Source organism: Plectropomus leopardus, chromosome 18 (assembly GCF_008729295.1).
Source record: "Plectropomus leopardus isolate mb chromosome 18, YSFRI_Pleo_2.0, whole genome shotgun sequence".
NCBI classification, from domain to species: domain Eukaryota; kingdom Metazoa; phylum Chordata; class Actinopteri; order Perciformes; family Serranidae; genus Plectropomus; species Plectropomus leopardus.
The window spans coordinates 5,418,850-5,439,017 of record NC_056480.1 but is presented as its reverse complement, the minus strand read 5'-3'; the positions used below and the strand labels follow the sequence as shown (position 1 = coordinate 5,439,017).

General features: G+C 40.3%; 1 protein-coding gene across 1 annotated transcript in view; it reads right to left on the bottom strand.

Moving 5' to 3' along the window:
* The window catches only part of myo1g (myosin IG), a 54,701-nt gene that overhangs the window by 23,682 nt on the left and 10,851 nt on the right, over positions 1-20,168 (bottom strand). The window contains 10 exon segments of the mRNA XM_042506437.1: positions 2,649-2,762; positions 3,517-3,621; positions 6,960-7,104; positions 8,110-8,333; positions 8,935-9,142; positions 10,136-10,302; positions 12,647-12,779; positions 12,907-12,981; positions 18,613-18,683; positions 19,092-19,262. Of these exon segments, the coding sequence (XP_042362371.1) occupies positions 2,649-2,762; positions 3,517-3,621; positions 6,960-7,104; positions 8,110-8,333; positions 8,935-9,142; positions 10,136-10,302; positions 12,647-12,779; positions 12,907-12,981; positions 18,613-18,683; positions 19,092-19,262 (1,413 nt within the window).

Genomic DNA, 20,168 nt, shown 5'->3' with positions numbered 1-20,168 from the left:
CACCCTTGAGGGTAACTTGGGTCCTGTTTTCCCATATTTTTGTGTCTAAGTGACTAATGAGAACAACAGTTTTTTAAACTGATCCCGTATTGAATGATAAGACTGCAGGCGGCGACAGCAAAATAGGCTACAATGTAACCACTCGGGGCAATTATGCACTTTCTCTTTACATCCACTAAAATTGCTTGTTATTGTCACGGACAGTCTCGGATTGTTATTCTTAGTGTCTGACAACATTATTGAACAGATCTCTACAGTTGTAAACCTTCTTTTCAAGAGTAAGGTCCTTTTTGTTTAAACAGCAACAGCCTCAAAAATCTGCATTAGCGAACCCACCAGATTCCATCTGAATAAACTAATTTTAGCCTGTATGGAACCAGCATTTTTACATATTGTTAGTAATTGTTTTTACCGTGGTATTGTTTATTTAAACAGAGTCTGGAGGGTTGTGTGATAACAATTTCAGGGCTGTTTCTAGTTAAAAAGGGATTTTACTCTTTAACAACAAGCTCTATCTCTTTTGGGATCCTTTGTATAAACTGTAAACAACTTAGAATAACAATCTGACCAATTTCAAAAACTGCTTCCCAATTAGCCATTTAGACACAAAAACATCGGGAAATAGGTGGAAATATACCAAAGATACCCTTTAAAGCACCTGAACAACTGGAAAGTACTACCTTCACTGGAGCAGGGACCCTTTACTACCTTGAACTATCTCACAGGAACTAAATTTAGTATCTTGTTTCTCTGGTCAAAGCACAGGTTTAGTTCCTGAGTTTCTCAAAAGGTTCTTGGTCTCCTGGGAAAGTTCATGAAGTGGAAAGATGTGGTTATTTATCAGACAGGAAAGAAACCGCAACCACAGAAAGATGCTATGAAGGAAATGTGAGATCCAGTGTTTTTCAGGAGTTGACCTATTTAAAACCAAAGGTAGAGATATCTAACTTCTGATCATTCAATTCTGACTATTTTTTAATCTGTTTTTGCAAGTACCCCAACTTTATGGAAGTATTCCTTCAAAATGAGTGCGATTAGTAAGGACAACACGGACAATTTTCATCTTTACTTTACTTTTACTTCATTTTTTGACCCCAGTCTTGATCCGAGTCATTTAATAATGAGTATCTGCTGATATCAAGTCCCAATCTGATACTTTTGTTGTCCTAGATAATACAGCTGCGGAGTTCACAGTAAGAAAGCTTCTTAAAGTTTTTTTAAACACCTGCATCCAAGCTGTTCTTTGATGTTTTTTTTATTGGCCTTTTATTATTACTCATTTATGTATTTTACAAAATAAACTATAAAAAGAAAACCCCTCCCCTCTTGGCCTCAATGTGGGAATGTCTCTGTCCCTTCAGTATTTGCTGCTGCAGCCTGTGTCTCAGTAACCTGATTGATCTGTATTCTGTTGAGTGTTTATTTTTGTCATCTGCACATCTCTTGGGGCAGTTTACCCTTAATTAACAAATAAACTGTGTTGGCTTTTTGCTCACGGGGTGTTTGTTTCACTTTGCAGTGAGCAGAGAAGAAAGATAGACAGCCTAGTGGGTAACAAAGACTGCACTCCACATTGCTCAGCATGAATGTGAAACACCTGTGTGACAGCTGACATAAAACAAAGTATTGGATCGAGCTCTATAAGCTAAATATTCCAGATCCCAATCAGTCAACTTTTATCAGGAAAATCCTGAAGAAACTTACACAGCCACAACATATATGTATGATATTTATCCCGCTGTTCCACACACAAGTTATGCATCTGCTTTTGTCAAAAGAAAAACAAACTACTAAAACTAAAACTACTAAAAACAAAAGACAGTACCATACCAGTGCATCTGGGTATCTGGTCCTCTATTACAATCAGCATGAATGAACTTTCAATTTGTGAAGACATCACTGCCCAAGCTCGGTAGTGAAGTGCAGGTAAAAGTTTTTTTTGAAACTTGCACCGACCCCGCCCTTTATGAGAGCCTATCTGCCCGAATCAACCCAAAAACATATACTTCACCTTCAATCATTCACCTGAACCCAGCCTGCAAACTGGAGCTGAAAGTTTGAAAGTTTCTGGTAATGGCTACGTTGTATGTCATTTTGTATCATTGTGTGCCCTTTTATCTTAATGTTGTTTGTCTTTGTACATACTTTATCTTCATATTGTATTTTTTAAATGACTATTTCAGGATACCTAATAACATCAGACAAGGGTGTACTGATGAAAACCAGCTCCCCAACACACATTCGGGTGCATTTACATCTGTTTGAATGTGGATTAATGTACATAGTCCTTGCTTAAAAAAATAAATTACAAATGACCAGCCCACCTGAAACATGCGATACAAGCTCTAACAAGCTTACCCGAGCTGTTCGAACCACGGCAGGGTCAACCCGTGCAGCACTAATGCTCAGGAATGTGACTCCATGCTTATACTGCTTTGCTAATTGAAGAATTAATGTTGAGAGGAATAAACTGCACAGGCCGTGCTCTTAGTGATGGAGGAACATGTCACATTAATTCAACAGTATGGGTTGTACAGTTTATGTGTTTTAATAGTATTTGGAGGACTCTGGAGCTCTGTAGCTTTAGATTAAGGTTGTGCTTCTGTGCATGAATGTGTGTGTTCATATGCTCCCATGTGGGTACTTACAGTGTCTAAGGGAAGCCTCTTCAAAACCTTGTACTGTTTCTTTGGCTCTAATTTGTAGACGCTCTTGTCTGTGATGAGCACGGCTCGGTCTGTGCTTTTGTTGAATCTATTCACCTGAGAGAGAAGGGGACAGAAAAAGAGACAGAAGAGGAAGAAAAGGATAAAGTAAAGCTCCATCACATTTGTAGATTTTCTGTTAAAATCCTTTTTTGCCACTTGAAGGATCATTTAGCTTATCGGTACTTTCAATTCAAAAAGAGGTTTTCCTCGCCAAGCACACAAAACAAAACAAAAAAAGCAAATTCAGATAAAAAGACAAAAGCTCTGGTGGGTTTGTCAGCGTTGGAGGTTGTTTTATTTCACTTTATCAAAGCCTGCATATCTTCAAAAGTACTTTGGCTAAAGCTGCACCAAGAATTTAGTGGAAGCCCTCTCTATAATCCCTGATAAGGAAAATATGGCCATTATTATCCAAGGGGAGATGATAACAGCAAGTTCATCATGGGGTGACGTTATAAGAAGGGCCTCCGCTGACAACATTTAGTTGAGTCACAACAGGCGAGCTAAGTAAAATCTTAAAGATTAAGAAAATTGTAGGAGTGAATTCATAGTTCAGTTCCTTTCATGATTAATCCTCTGATTATTTTTTATCTCATTTCTTTATTTTCTTCTCTGAGAGGGTTGTATTCACGGCTGGAACGTGAAACCTTGAAAGACAAGCCGACAAAAAAGATTGTGAGGGGGTGGTAAGGAGAACACAGTAAGTGAGAAAAACATCCCAAAGCTACAAGGAAGCAACAAGAGAAAGAAACTCCGTGTACAAAACAGACATTTTCATTTCAGCGAGTTCTTTTCCCGCGTACTGTACCTTCCGACAAAGGCCGGAGAAGAGGACTTGACTGTACTCGTCCTTGTTCCTCAGCTCCTTGCAAGCACGAATGAAGCTGGAGCTGGTCTGCGGGCAGTCTCGCGCCTGCAGAAATGAAAAACCCCATGTCATTTACAGGAAGCCACCAGCTACGGTACAGTGGAATAGGAATGTGTCACATCGGTAGTCGAATAAAACTCTTGGTGACCTCTCTCAGCCTCTTTCAAGCCTTTTTCATCGCTTTCATTCCATAAGCAGCAGATCAAAAGCTTGTGGCCTCGGGCTGCTGTTACCAGACACGGTGTTTGACGTGCCGTTACAGAGGGAGCAGGGCGGCCGACACTGGGGCTAAACTGCCGGATGAGAAATAAAGTTGGGGGCTGCTAATCTAAAAACGAGTCACCGGCTCCCTCCTATAGAGCCGTCACAATGATGTCTTCACTGCTATGGTACAAAGAAGTGTTTTGCATTTGCTAAATGTATATTCAGCAAAATCCCCCCCAAAAAATCAGTGGGAACATTTTTAAAGATGTATTCATAGTGGATAAACAGAAGCATGTGGCTAAAAGTAGGAGGACATGCCTTGTCCTATGTCCTTAGCGCCAGTGGGAAAATTGTGGGAAATCCTATAAGACGTTTCCACTGGCACTTTCGGCCTCGCCAAGCCAAACTTTATTTCGATCAGGTTTTTTCTGTCCCCGACTCTCATCCATGTCATCGCTGTCTGTCCTTCTTCTGAGCAGGGTAGTGAAACACCCTTTGCCAAAGATGACCGCATAATGCAAGAGACTCTCACACAGAGCTAAAATGAAACAGGTGCTCATAACTTTTGTACATAACATAAATAAACGGTCTCATATTGCATTATGATGCTGTTGTTTTTTTCATATCCGTACATCCGTACACTGGAATGTTTTCTTGAATGTTACTCAACTTCAAAAATTCTATTTCCTATATTTGCAAAAAAAAAGTAGAGGAGCATCTTTCTGTTGTGCTCCTCTCCAGTAAAAGCTGGAGGAAATGGGCTGAAAGTTGTTGACCACAATGCCACATCAGAGCAGACAGAAACATGTCCCAATGGTTCACAAGCAAAAGTACATCATTAGTTAAAGACACATTTTTAAGCAGGTAGCCCTGCCGTACGGAGATGCAAATCCCTGCTGCGCTGGGCTGATGCACCAAGTCAAACCGAATCAAGCCAAGTCAGCACGTTTGATGAAAGGGCTATCAAAGCTACAGGCATACAATAATATTTAATTGTGCTTCAGTGTCCAAATTTAATATGATGCTTGGTCTGTACACAAAGCCAGCTGCATAAAGAAGTTATTTTCCAGTTTGGTGTGGACAAACTCGACTCGACTTCATCCAACACCTCAGACCACAGAGCGCTCTCAGTAGAGTTCTTCTCTGATGGCTCCCCGAACACATGACTGTAATAAAATAATCTAATCATAAAGCTCCTCAAGTCTTTCCAAATTTTATCTGGATGTATTCATTTCCGATCATACAAAGAATCTGAAAAAATGCAGATGATGATTATTTATGGGGGGAAGGTTGATGTAATATGGCTATAATAAGCAAGTTGCATGTGTTGGCTATTCATGTTTTTCCATCTCCTCTTGTCCTGATGAACTCACACAAAAGCAACATCCCTACTTTGATTTCTGAGATGAATGAATCTTGTGATCTTGCGGAGGGTTTTTGGGAGGACATTACATACACTAAAATGTTAAACCTTCCCTTTTTTCGCCTTTTGTGCTCAAACACTTGAGCTAAAGCAGTCGCATAAAAGTCATGATTCAGCCCGACCGCATACCGGATTTCATGCACTTCTCTATAGGTCTTTGTGGCATTAACAACAATCTCGTGAAGCTGGAGCCCCGAAGGAGGGCAGCGAGTCACGGGCCGTCTAACAAACTAACGAGGGGAGTGACTCAGTCATGCTCACGCTCCCTGAAGGCGTCTTTCAAGCCTGCAGCCACCAAACAAGCTGAGATTAGCTGTTAAATGAGCCGACTGTGGGATTCATTAAAGAAGGGCTGTGTTCACAGGCACCATCCTCCTTTAGTCACACTGTGAGGCTCGTCGTCACATGCACGATATACATTCACAACAGCACATTCTGTGGTCCAACACACTGCTGCTTATTCAAGTCTTGTGTACTGATACATTCAAGTGAAAAAAATCCCCTAGATTTTCACACTTAGCAAAGAGAAAAACAAGGAAGAAATCACAAAACTTCTGTTGATGCTACAGCAGAGTCCACGGGACTAAAAACTTCTAGTGTTCGGCCTGCACAGTGGATTTATTATTTTTCTATTTTTGCTCTATCATCAAAGTGAAACAAATTTACCATAGCAATTAGAAATGAAACTGGATGTGTTTCAAAAGTAAAAAGCTGGTTTACATCATAAATAGTTTTAAAAACACCATGTAGTTAAGGGTATGTTTGTGTGCTGCATTTAATAAGAGCAGGACAGAAATGCAGTTGATGTGGCAAAATGAACAAGAATAAGAAATGTTTAATTTTGAAAACAAGCACAAGTTACTGTAAAAAACATAATGTGATGTAAGACTTACTTTTGTGATGATTAACCTGAATATTCTAAATTCACTTGTTAGCTTTTTTCTCCAAAGTTTGCTCATATCCCACGGTCTTTTCAGCACACTGAACTTTTTTGGGTGTCTTTAAATGACTTCAGTATGAAACTGTGGTCACCTGACAACATGTGGTTGTATATCATGGAGACTTTAACCTCCATCCCTGTTTTAGGTTGCATGATGACGTCTGATTGGATTCCATTCATTGAAGACAATCATAGGATACAATCAAAAGCACCAGATCTTTTTTTATTTACATTTGTTGCGGTTGTTGTAACCTGGATTTTAAAGCCTAACCTGAGTGCTCTATCAAATCTGATGCATTGCCTCTCCTTATGCCTTATTTGCACATGCTAGTATTTCAAAGTCATTTGTATTAATTGCAGAGGTCGTCTGTGATTTTAATCTGCCATGTCTGTAATCTGTGAAGTAAAACTTGCACCGCAAAAGGAAAAAATAAAGTTTAAAAAAAAAAAAAAAAACTTTCACCGCAAATTACCCTTCATATTTCGCAGAGGCTATGTGATAATATCAGTCCCGTGCAATTTGGCAACACTTGAACAACGATATATCTGCCATCTCTACCTGACTATGGGGCTGATTTGCTGATCTCACAATTCAATACGATCACGATTATCATGTCAATAATGCGATACATTGCAATGCATCTTAGAAAAGATTTATTTCCACAACCCTACCTAACTGATGTTTTGGATTTGTTTTTTATTTTATTTTTTGTGCATTGAATATCGAGAATAATCAAGGACTTTATGGGCTGTTTTAACATGTTGTGAGGTAGATCATTGATCTTTCTTTGTGGTTCATTCATGAGTAGTTCTTACATTAGACAGGTAGTCCCTCTCCCAGGCTCTGCTGACTCCCCAGTCTTTCCTCTCTCCGCTCAGAGCAGTCAGAGCTGCCACTTTGGCCCGAACCTCCAGCATGTCAGACGGTGGGATGTTCTTCACAATCTGCCTCGCCCACCACCTGACAACAAGGGATGGGAACAAGACAGCGTGTCACGTGGGTGGAATAATACATCAAAAGGTGCAACGGAAAACAATACAGTAGGAGGGACGGCTTCAAGATTAGGACTGTCAGGGATAAAAATAAAATTTATATGCAGTGCCAAAAAACATCCTTGTTGTTCCAAAGCTCACACAATCACACAGAGACGCATTCAAATTATCCTGCAATTGTGCAGAATATATTTAAACAAAAATATGTTGCTGTTCTCAATGCAAATCATTGTTTTAGAGCTAGATGAGAAAATAGTTATCACTCTAATATCTGTGTGTTCAATGTGAAGTGACAGCCTGCAGAGGAAGGAAGCCTGGATGTGTTCAAATGTAACAAAATCTGTCTCCAATTTTAACATTTTGTATGTTTTTTATTTGATATGTACTTAAACCAAAATTTAAAAGAGGTTTGCTATACTTTTGCAGGCCATATTGTGATGGACCATTTTCTGACTGATACGTCTACTGGAGTTTTGTTTCCCAATGTGAGCAATCGGGTTGATCTGGTTGACCAGAATATCAAAACAGTTGGCAGACATCCAAAAATATCTAAGTGCCTCACTTTGTCAATGTCCCACATTTGTTGGACCAAAACGTATTCACCCTGTAGCTCTCGTTTGGTTCAATGGACGCACTGCCCATCTCTTTATATTGCATATTGCATTTGCAAAATGCAAAAGGATACAACATAGCACAAATACAGAAACAAAACTAACATAATGATATATACAGTATATTTCTGGGATGATATAATGTTACTAAACAAAATGGCTAAAGGATAACAGCTGGTTACCTTGGAGACAACTGAAATGTTTCGCCAAAGCATAAATTGAAAAGGCTGCGCGTCTCTTTTATTTCTGTTGACTGACACTCATCAAGTGTTGAGCGCCCTGCCATAAATCAGGCTGAATATTTAACATTAATATTGTCATTTCTATGATGAACGAGTGTCTTGATGTTTGTGGGATCTGACCTTCGATGCAGCATCAGGGTAATGTTGTGAAACTGGGACAGAGCTGCGGGCGGGGTCGGCCACTCCACACTTTTTCCATAGTCAGCCATGTTTCGCACATTTGAAAACCTCCTCTCCACCTCCCAGAAGTGCGCTTTCACCTTGTAGCGCTTATAGCAGCCCATGATGGTGTAGATGGCCCGCATCCGCCGGCATCTCATACGAGCCAAAGCCCCGCGCCACACCTGGGAGTTTATTGAAAAAAGGGCGATGTGTTAAAAAAAGAAAGCAAGAGAGGAGAAACGAGAGTCCCAGTGAGCTGAACTTGTGCTCCAGTTAGAGAACCACACTTCTCTGCAGAGTCATCAAAGTAGGTCAGGGAAAAGAGAAAGAAGAGGAGTGTTTCATTGAGGGAGCGCAGTAATTGACTGTAATGTAACTGTGCTCTGGATCTCATTAATTATCCCAATTATTGTTACAGGAAATTAGGATTCAAGCTGGCAGATGAATTCCAGTCAAACATAACCAGGAGCCACATATTCATGAGGCTGAGGCAAACTGCAGTCTCTTTGAAACCCAGAGGTTTGAAACTGGAGAAGATAACGTTGTGCGTGATTAACGGTGATCAAATGATCGGAGCTGTGCGTGACATTTAATTAGGGCTCTTTGTCAATTAATTGGACTGTCAGATCAATACATCCTCATCAACGTCCATGCACGTCTCTAAAAACAGCCGCAGAGATCTGATATTTCACATTCTGTTGAGGTTGTGGATGAATACTAAAAGTGACGATGATGACGACACAGAGCAAATAATAAAGTAACACTAAAACTAATATGGCCAACCTTCTGCAGGAAAAGCACCAGAATGGGGATGAGGGCGGCTCTCTCCTGCTCCAGAGTGTAGAGAGACCGCGGCGAACGGACAAACAGTTTGGTGTGTCCGTACGCCACATCGTCCTGGAAACCGTGCTGGGTGATGATGGCCTCCACTGCCTCTCTGTCCGAGGCCATCAGGTGGTTCGGCCAGGTGTACTCACATGTCATTTTATACCTGCAGAACATTCAGGAGGAGAAAGAGGAAAACAGGACAACAATGATGTGCTGCTCAGTATCTCTGGCTGTATGTACAGAAGTGAGAGTGTTATTGTAATTAGGTAGCTTTTTAATTGACCTGTAAATATGTTATATGGAGGACGAAAAATGATTATCAATAAATAAACAAATAATGTATAAATAAATACATCAATAACAAATCTGAAAATAAATAATGTATTTAAAAACTAGGGAATAAATAGCTAGATAGATTTTACAGGGCACATGACTTTCACATTATGTCCACTTGCATGGACTTATTCATAAATGCATTTGTTTATTTATGTTTATAGCTGGATTTATTCCAGCATTTGTTGATTCTATTATCTGTTTATATATTTATTGGTATTTAGGCCATTTTTCATCCTCTATATCTTTAGTCTGTGGGGCACTCACTCACACTGGAGAAGCTTTGTCAAGTCTCATTGAGACACAAAGCCTACATCATAAACTGGGTGTATGGAGATTATTATTAAAGATATAGGCATTTAACAGACAGAGAGTCTCTAAGAAAATAAAATATTAAACTGCATGATGGGATCTGCAGGATCTAGTGTTTTGGCACCCTGCACCATATAGGAGACTTGAAGCCAGCGTGACATCACTATCTGAAATCCTTGGAGTACTTTTTCAGAAATAATTGGTTTATTCTATTTTCTTTATTTTAAAACACAGCATAAAGCATTGTTGTCCACTGGTAAATGTAACTTGGAAACTTAAACTTAGTATGATATTATGATAACTTCCATGTTAGTATTTTCAAGTTAAATTTTATCGTAAGAGTAACGAGTACTGGATAGTTTGGTACATTTTACCCCTCTGGTGCTCCACTGAGCTGCTGAATTTATACAACAGACACAACTTTTTCTCTACTTCCTCAAAGAGAAGTTTCCCAAAAGATGAACCGAAACACTGAAGAATTCTTGCTTCATCGAGCATCATGTTCTCTTACCGCTGCAGGACACGTGCGTAATGCTGCCTGTATGCAAAGCCCGCTCTGCGCACCATCACGTTCTCCAACAGGCCGAGGTAGGCCACCTGGTGCTGGCAGCGAGCGTCGTCAAACAACACCGGAGACTTCATCTCGTTAGGCTTTACGCATCGCACATAGTACGGCTCCTGAAAGACAAGAGAGATGTAGGTTACTCCACAGCTGACTTTATTTTCGTTTTGTTGCTGCAGGACAAGATAACAAGATCATTTTTTTTACTTTAAAATATTTTACTTGACTTCCCAACAGGAATCAGTGAAGTATCAAATCATCACATGACTGCAACTGGCTTGTGTATCAGTTGTTTTTTACTTTCTTTTTTGCTCATTTTCAGGTATTTTGTTGTACCATTTTACTAATTAGATGCTATTTATTGGGCTATGTTTTGTTAAGTTGCTCATTGCCTTCTTCCCATGTTTTTGAAACAACTCAAACCAACTTGCTCTGGTTTCAAAGGGTTAAGGTAAAGATGCAATGAAACACAACAAAAAGATGGTACAGTGTTGCATGTTTCCAACACGTGGACAGATTCAGTGTTTGTATGACTGGCGCAATATTTTTCACAACACTCTTGTTTTATCACCTGCAGGAACTTGCGTTTGTCTTTTGATTTTTGCATGTTTTTATGATTGTTTTCATAACTGCTGTGCTCATCACTGTGCGAGTAAATAAACTACACTCAGCTTGTAAACTATCACAAAGCCCCTGCCAAGCTGCAAAACTGGCAATCTGAGTTCACTGACCTTAATCAGACTTGCAGAATATCTCAACAGACGCTACAGTGAACAGCTGAGCCTCATAACACATCCAGCACATCTACTTATTAACAGCACATTTAACTGCACATTTCAACTTTGAAGACGATAAAGTGTCCGGTGTGGAGCCACAGCTTGACGCCTGCACCTTGACAAGGATCTCTGAGGGACGTGATATCCTGTCACAGAACAGAGGCTGCTGTGTTTCCACTCTCTAACTCTGTCCATGAAAGATGAACAAGGCGGAACAAAGTGAACACTTTCTGCTCCCAGACACTGTCGTCCATCATATCAATGATGCATGTGCATGTGTGCCCTCAGTTTCAACCCAGTTTGGGCAGGGATTTAAGAAAGGAGTCTGTTAATGGAGGCTGAGAGCAGATGAAGTGGGCAGACTGGGCACAGGTGCTTCTGTTCGGAAGCTGAAGAAAACATCCGCTCTCCCAACGTGACCTGAAGGTTGCCAGGGGAGTTTCCTTTCATTTTACCTCAGCCACACCGAGACGAGATGCTACAACAGCTTGACAGCAGGCCGTCCCAAAATAACAGCAGGAAATGTCAGACTTCAGTCAGTGAGATGAGGCCAGGAGAGGTGAGCAGAACATTTTGTGGTCCAACACCACCTCCCCCTCACCACCCGATCAACTCCACACACAACAACACAGGATGAGGTGAAGCGACCTGCAAAACCTGTTACTCCCCGACACCAAAAAGAGCACATTGCTATGTGTATACGTTCCTGCTGTATGGCTGCGTTGTGCCTCCAGCTCCACATTTTGTTATGCATGGTGAGGAGCCGTCCTCCCAGAAGAGACATGGCACAGACACACTGGCAGCCTCAGAATAGCCTGTGACTCATGCAGGCTTTACAGGGACCAGCAAAGCAAACTGGTGCCGAGCATCTTCCTGATGATAGCAGCAGCGTAAACTGGGGACAAGATCTAGACAGTCAAAGGCACCAAACTTTAATTTGATGCATAATGTTGATGTGCTTGGTCATGGAGGTTGTGTTCCCCCTTTGCAAAAGATTATTTTGCAACATAAATTGCATTTCACTTCCTCCTATCTTTTGCTTTGGTAAAATGTACGTTCAGCTATTCTTGCAAGCAACAGATTTCCTCTTTGCTTGGTATAACACCTGTTGGCTGGCAATTCAACTATTTTCAAAAACTTAATTGGACAATCAACGTTTGCGGACTAGTGACTGAATTTAAATGACGTTACTGTACTCGAGATGCAATGCTACGTTATGGGACCCACAGAACTCGACAGCAGTAACGATGAGCTCAAACGTTATTGATTTTCAGATTTTAAAAAAGATAAAGAAAATTCCTGATAACTTTGGACTGTAAGAATCAAAACAAAGTACATTTTCTTGAGGCAGAACAAAGGCAGAAAAAAATGTTGCTGGTAAATTAAGATATTAGATATTTATTACGTGCATAGTAAGGAAATGTTTTGTATTTAAGTTAACATAATAAGTCAGAAAAGGCACAAAATTAAGACATTACCAACTTTCTATCCATTATGGAGTTATCTGGCCGGTCTGAAAACTTTCTTTCAACTTCACAGCATCGGTACTGACGTTACTGCTGTTGCTTGGCTTACTTCATCATTTGTCAGAATTGGGTATCTCCAATCGGTCTAAAAACCACAGCTTCCTCCAGGGGTAAACTGGAAGGGATCAGGAAGTCAATCTTAAGCTGAAACCACCAACCTTGCAGCTAAGTTTGTCCACCAAGGCCACGATGGAGTTCTTGAAGAGGGTAGCGGCGGTCAGAGGTCGCTTGGTGACCTCTGTGATGCTCAGCTGACCATCTGGCCACATCTCCTTCAGGACTGGGTTGGCACTATGAGAGCGAGAAGGGAGCAAGAAAAGGGGGCAAAGAGTGAAGAGAGGATGTTGTTAACTGGGCTAGCTGAGTGATGTGCAAGAAACTCATTTATACACTTAACCCAGTTACTGATGTTTGGCACCTGTTGTACATGAGACGCTTGAAATCTTGGAAAAGCAGGTCCTTGTTTTTGTCCAAAAAGCCCTCGACGGAATATCTGTAACAGACGTACAGGGAAAAAGTGTCATAATCAAGAGTGATTGTAAAAGAAAGTAGCTCGACAGGTTGGGAGTGTTGTATCAGAAAAAGATGTTCAATTACAAAAAAAAAAGTAACACGATTTAAACAGTAATCATCTGTCACTAAAAGGGTCACTATCACTACCCGTTAACAGACTCCACTCTGCTCCAAATGATTCACGGCCCTCAGGCTGCGGGATTAGAACGACAGTCATGCCGCTTAGACGATTTACAAATTAGGAACATGGTCAGATTCCCTCCATGGCTCACGTTTTGGAGAAGAAAAAAAAACTGTCTACAAACTAATCTGTCTGCCTGTTTTTAAACTGCTCATATGGTTTTGTTGAGGCATCAGCGGGAGGTCACGGGCGCACTGTGCGGCACGGTTACATAAGCCGGCCTGCCTCGGGGTGAGAGCCCGCTGTAGTGTAAATGTTGCCTTACATGAACCTCCTGCTCTCCTCTCTCATTAACAGTCACATAAACTTACAGTGTGGATGATTAGCTTTAAAAAAATCACACTGCATTTAAAAGCCTACTTAGTACTTAAGTATTGTCAGATAAATGTACTTAAACGGTCAAAAATGTACAATTTCAACAGAAAAATGGCCACTGTGGGTGATGTTTACAATTTGTATTTTTATAGAGTTAGGTAGTTTAATACAGTGGTTTCCAAACTGGGTGTCTCGCCCCTACAAGAGTAAAGATACTTTTTTGGGTGTCGTTTGATGATTAACAGAAAAGATTAAAGTTCAACGCAAATTTGTATTCATTGTTTGGGACTAATCTTCGCTGTATTTGTGAAATATTGGAAAATTTTACTTTTATAAGGGCTCAGACAGTTATTTAATTGAAACCATCTAAGATGCTTGGAGGAGGAATCACACTCATAAAAAAGTCACAAGCCAAAAGATTGCACTGGATTACAAAACATCAGTGGTGTTGGTAAGAAACTGGTTTGTTTGGGCATGATGCAGCAGGAGCTACAAGAGGTGTTATTGCATCTCATAACTCCTCAAAAGTTGAGCTGATCATCTGTAAGTTTTGAATCTGCAATTGCTCTGTGAAATGGTGGACTATCATCTCCAAGAAATCCCTCATATGTGTTCGCTTCCACGTGTAAGGGGCTTGTCTTTCCATTATCGCTCGCATAACACGCCTACGCGTAAGTAAGAAAAATCCTCAGCATACTCTATTGCCTCATGGTACTACTAATGGCATTACAGCAAGAGGACGAAAACAACCAATCTGAGTTGAGGAGTTGCTAACGTAGCTGTCAATCATGGCTCGGAAACTGAGGTAAAACTGTTGAACAACTGAAAAAAAATACGAATCAAGTTCAGGTACTTCATGGCCTTTTTCTACTGTACATAAGTACAAGCAGCAAAATGTACCTCAACTGTTACTGTAAAAGTCCCTATAACAAATATTATTATATATGACATTTCTCCATTGCTAATACTGATGCTGATACTGAAGATCATGTTCAAATATTTGTGTGAAAATCACTGTTTTGTGCCAAAAATGATGGAAAATACAGGTTTACAGTACATTGTTTGTTATATTTTATTATGTTTTTATGCAAAATCCTGATCTGTAAAGTACCTCTGGTTGTCAGATAAAAGTAAAGTTCTTCCCTATGAAATGTAGTGGTGCAGAAGTATAAAGTAACATAAAATAGAATTACTCAGTTAAAACACAGAAGTACCTTTAAGCTATACTTATGTATAGCACTTGAGTAAATGTACTTCCCCCACTGCAGTTGTTGACACTCTCCTTCACACATACATTTATTCTACGTATTCCCTCTGCATCCCTCCCTCTCTAACAAACAAACAAAACGTGGACACACAGCATGTCACATGTCGTCTGCATGGCCCTGTCTGCGACTGTGTCCTGGGCTGTCACATCTGGAGGCAGAGAAGCAGAGACTAGCTACGACAGATGTGTCCCCTTTGCTCATAGGCAGCGAAACCACCTGACCAAATCCCAGGAAGCTCATCGGAGAGAGTGAAAGGAAAAGAAATAGCAGTCGGAGCAACACAATAACAAGCCACAGTGTTCATTTACAAGGACAGGACAGGACAGGACAGGACAGGACAGGACAGGACAGGACAGTGCTGGGAGAGAGGACAGACAGGAGAGGACATGCACAGATAAAGGCAGCTGCTCTCCAGAGGCAGGCGGATGATTTAGAGAAAAGTATATTAAAGTATGAAGGTCAAGGCTGGTGCAAGGAGAGGGCTGCATGGCACAAGGTTAGAGGGAGCTCACACTGAGAGCCGGGCGACAAAGACGTGAGACATTGTGCAATATAAATTTGTGCACTGTGAGTATATGATATGTCTTATGGCTGCTCAAAGTGCTGCATGTGCAGGCTGAAATACTGCAGGGAATTGAAATGTGGATGGCAAAGAGAGTCAGGTGAGGGTTGCAGTGCAAAGGGAGGGGAAATAAGAAGAAAGAGAAGGAGGAGGAGGAGGAGGCAGCGAAGTAGGTCAAAGCTTGTGATAGTGGTGGTGTGGTGAGAGTGGAGGGGGGGGCAGTGGGTGGCGAGGATGAGGGTATATTTAGCCAGAGCAGACTCAGATGTGGTGGGATGGGACAGGGGATGATGGGAAGGGAGTCAGTGCCACCAGGAAGCAATATATGAGGGGTGACAGCTCAGCTGGAGCGACCCCGGCGTGAGGCAGGGTGAAGGGGACACACAGAGACAGGGACAGCCATCTGTCATCACCACTGCAGGTCTGTCACACATGCTCTTATCCAGCCCATTTTGGTAACCCTGGCATTAAAATACATTTACTCAAGTATTGTGGTTAAAAGTGCATTTCTGTATAACAAGTAATATTCATCTATAAATCAAACAGTTTTTATAAAAATAAAGATTTAACATAAAATACATGAAACGCTTTTAAAATATGTTTGGTAAAAGATTACTCAACAGCGTAAACATTCAGACCTGAAACAGTTAATTAATTGGTCATAAAAAATGAATTAAATATTGTATACTGTGTGTATATATATAAAAATTTTATTTCTTTATATATTCTTATTTCATTTTATTTTTTTAATTATTATTATTTTATTATTTTTTATTTAATTTCAACATAAATTAAATTCATTAACATAACTTATTAATCGTTCAAAGAATACTTCTACTACTTATTTGATCATTTGTCTATCAGTCATTTGTTAGTGTTTTTGTGTAGCTTTGCTGAAATCTGAACCAACACTTTAAAACACTGAAGTCACACAATAACACAAACTAAGTGATCGAGGCAGCTGTGGAGCAACAGCTCCTGTTTTTTGTCAGTGGAGTCTGGTTTAAAAGAAAGCACAGATAAGTAAATGTGGCTGATACATGAATGCATCAGCACTAATAATATAAAGAGATAACATAATAGAAGCATAACCCTCACAGGGGCTATTTTTCTGACTTAGGTACTTTGTATTGGTACTTTTTCTGAAGTAAAGGATCTGAAGACTTTCTCCTCCCCTGAACATTAACAAGAGGAGGGCAGATAGAGAAAACAGTGCATTGATAGTGTCTGAGAGCTGCCTTGATCTTCAGAGATGGATAAAATTGCTGTGTGTTTCGGTGTGTGTTCAACATCGTGTTAGCCAGGATTTCCCCGAGTCAAAGACCCTTGATAAACCCTACTCCAGTTCTCCTTGATTACTGCTGCTGCTACATCTTACAGAGCCAAAACTGTCTCATCAGCTGGCTCCATCCTCCCTGCCCCCCTCCTCCTCCTCCTCCTCCTCCTTTCGTGTTCCCTTGACATATTAATGTCCTTCCCCTCTCTAGATTGAGGGCAGTACACGTGAGCAGCGGGGATCTTCTGAAACCAAAGCCATGACGGGTGACTTGCTGGCCAGGGGCCTCATCTGGACACTGTGACGTTTAAATCCAGTGGGCACATTAAGGAAGTGGAGCAGTGATGGAGAGGGAAACTGAACAAACCCTTTGATCTCTAGTCTATCGATCTTAAACCAAATGACCACTAACACAAACAAAAAAATGACTGTATTTTTGGAAAAATGATGAAATTAATCCTATACATTCTGTTAAAGTGGCTCTGAACATTTTGTGTTTGAATCTAGTCCAGGACCTTTGTGCAAGTCACCATGTCTTCCCTACCTCTACTTTGGTGGGTTTTTTTTCAAAGTCAAAAAACATTCACAGATAGGGTCTTCATGAATTATAAATTAGGACTGAAAGGGGGAAATGGTTTGAACTACAAATTTAAAACCCTAACAATTGAAAAAACACGCTGCTGTTGCAACTCAGATCAGATTTTTCATGCAGAAACATGCCAATTTACATTTTAATTAAATCTCTAGATAAAATAAATATTTGTGACACCTGTCGGAAAAAATTCTGCAACAAAGAATCCAAGATGTCACCAGCCATTAGGGTTGAACAATTTATCGTAATTTTAGCTGAATCACAGTTTGGACTGGTGCCATATCAAAATCTCAGGAGCTGTTTTTGCTAAAAGCAAAATATGTATCCAGACACCATGTCCTCGCTTGCCTATTGTCTTCTACAGACTTAAAAAAAATCTTTGATTGGTACAGATCCTGTCAAAAAAACAACAAAAAAACAAAATAATAAAAGTAACAAATAAAAACCCCAATATCACAATGAATGAATAATAAATAAATATCACACAATGGCAGAAGTCGCCCTAAATGAACATTTTACTCAGCCTCACAGTGAAGAAAACTATTTTTTCTCAGTCTATGGGTGGCAAACCGTTAACTAGTAGTAGAGGTGAAAAGACAGCATAACATCCATTTATTTTATATTTATAGTATAAACGGTGTTTACATAACCTTTAAAACAAGCCACATGTTCATTGTGCGAATGCACGTATCTCATAGATGCACGTTTTGAACATTTGCAACCACTAACTGATTCTGGGAAGTCAACACAGATGAGAGCATCTCCTCTCACTGCCTCACGTGTGTTGTTCATGCCTATGGTTGTGTCTGTAGCCTGGCTATGCAGGCCAACGAATGCACTGCATGTATGCGCGGGTGAGCAGTTTTCTTCATGTGTGGTCACGTGAGTGGACTTTAATGTATATATGTAGCTTTCATTTCCCATGAACATGTGTGGATGACATCCAACATTTACTGCTATAGGCGGCTAACTTTCAGTGAGGATATTTCCCATTTGTATGCTTAGCAATGTGAACAGGAACACATACTTTGGTTAATATTGTCGTTTCAGTGTAGTGAGTGGTGGATGTTTTGTCCTGTAAATTTATAACTAAACTCTGTGTTGGATACATGCAACCTCTAGAAATATATCATAAGATCATAGTTCTGGTAATGAGACAATATTCAAATGAATACTTTTCAACACCCATATGTTATATGTTACTTGGATGATGGTCAATATTAACCAGAACTTAGAATAAAAAGCGCTACACCAACACGACCACTGGAAGCTTTTATGAATCCAGCGATGTCATACACTGACCTCTCTTAATAGGATTATTTGGCTTACACTTCTGAACTCTGCACTATATCATGTCAATTTTTCAGCCACATTTCGGCCCAGGGCCACAAAGTGTGTAAATGTGTGAGCGACTCACGTGACGTCGCCCGCATAGTGGCGAATCCGGAAGTGTTTCTGGAAGTCCATGGTTTTGTCAGAGGGGCAGAGCTGGAAATGAGAAGATGCTGTGAGTGCAGTGCTAACAGTGTGGATTTTTAAAATGTAATATGCTATCAATATTTACAGTGATCAGATGTCAGGTTTGAGAGGAGGCCCCTGTTGTTTGTAAAGACTCCAGTGAAGTCTCTGAAGGCTAAACACTGGAGAAACTCTGCTCTCTACTGACTGCAATGCAAAACTGCATCTGTATTATAGCTCATTTTAAAGGACACTGTAGTGACGCTTCACACTTACTTTTAAGAAAAAAATCAAACCAAAACACACACTGTTTTGACAAAAAATACTAAATTCTGATTCATCACAATCTAATTTCGTCATATCGCACACCCCTTCATCATAAATATACAATAAATATATAATACCCTAATGGCATATTAGGGTATTATCTGTTCTCACCTTGCGGGAGGTGTAGTGGGGGTGATGGGCCAGTTTGGTGTCCATGCTCTCCAGGCAGACCGTGTCTGTGACTTTGCCAACAGTGAGACAAGCTTCGTCCAAAATAGAGATGATGCCTTTGTGAGGCTGCTCCACGAGGTCCACAATGATCTGGTTGTTGAAGTAATCAATCTGTGACAAAACAGTGTGATTGTTTAGTAGGAGGGAAATATAGTGACAGTAGTGCCATTTATGAACCATGTCAGTGCATGTACTGCGTCGTTTTGTTCAATGGCATGTTAGTGCACTTACACACTTATTTGTTTGTGTGTCACATCTGCACCACACATATCTCTCATAATAATACTTTTCACCAACCATTCACCAACCATTTAGTTTATCCACATCTGTCCAAACTCATGTGCAACAATTACAATGCTTCAAATACAGTTGTTGCTGCAAAGACGCTACCGATTCTAAAACACAGATGCTTCATATTTATCTGTCTCCCGGCAGCACATAAGATCTTGGCAATGAGCACAGTTTTAAGGTGCACAGCCAACACTGATGTCACTAATTCAGTATCTGACCAAATGTCTCTCCTTTTTGTTCTGAGTTGTGATGTTGATAATAGGCAGAAAAGTGTTTTGCATGACATTAACATGTCACAGTGTAGTTAACCTTTTTGACAAATGTCATCACTTCATCATTTTATCCTGTTAGAAATTTGCTTAACATTGGCGTATTTATCTTGAATTATTGCTAAAAACACACTTGTGAGGCCCAGTGACCTTTGACACCAAAGTCTCATAAGTTCATCCTTGAGTCCATGCAGATGTTTGTGCCAAATTTGAGGAAATTCCCTCAAGGTGCTCCTGAGGTATTGTGTTCCCAAAAAACGGGATGGACGTGAGGTCACAACAACTACAGAATAACCCTTAAACTTAATGCCTTCGGCCACAGCTGTCACAGTGCAGTGGCATTTTAAAAACCTAATTTATCCCTAGATAAAGCCTTGCATAGCAAGTGTAGTACAAAGTGGGAAAGAGTGAAAATATAGACAGCAAATAAATCAGCTAGGTGAAAAAACCAAATGTA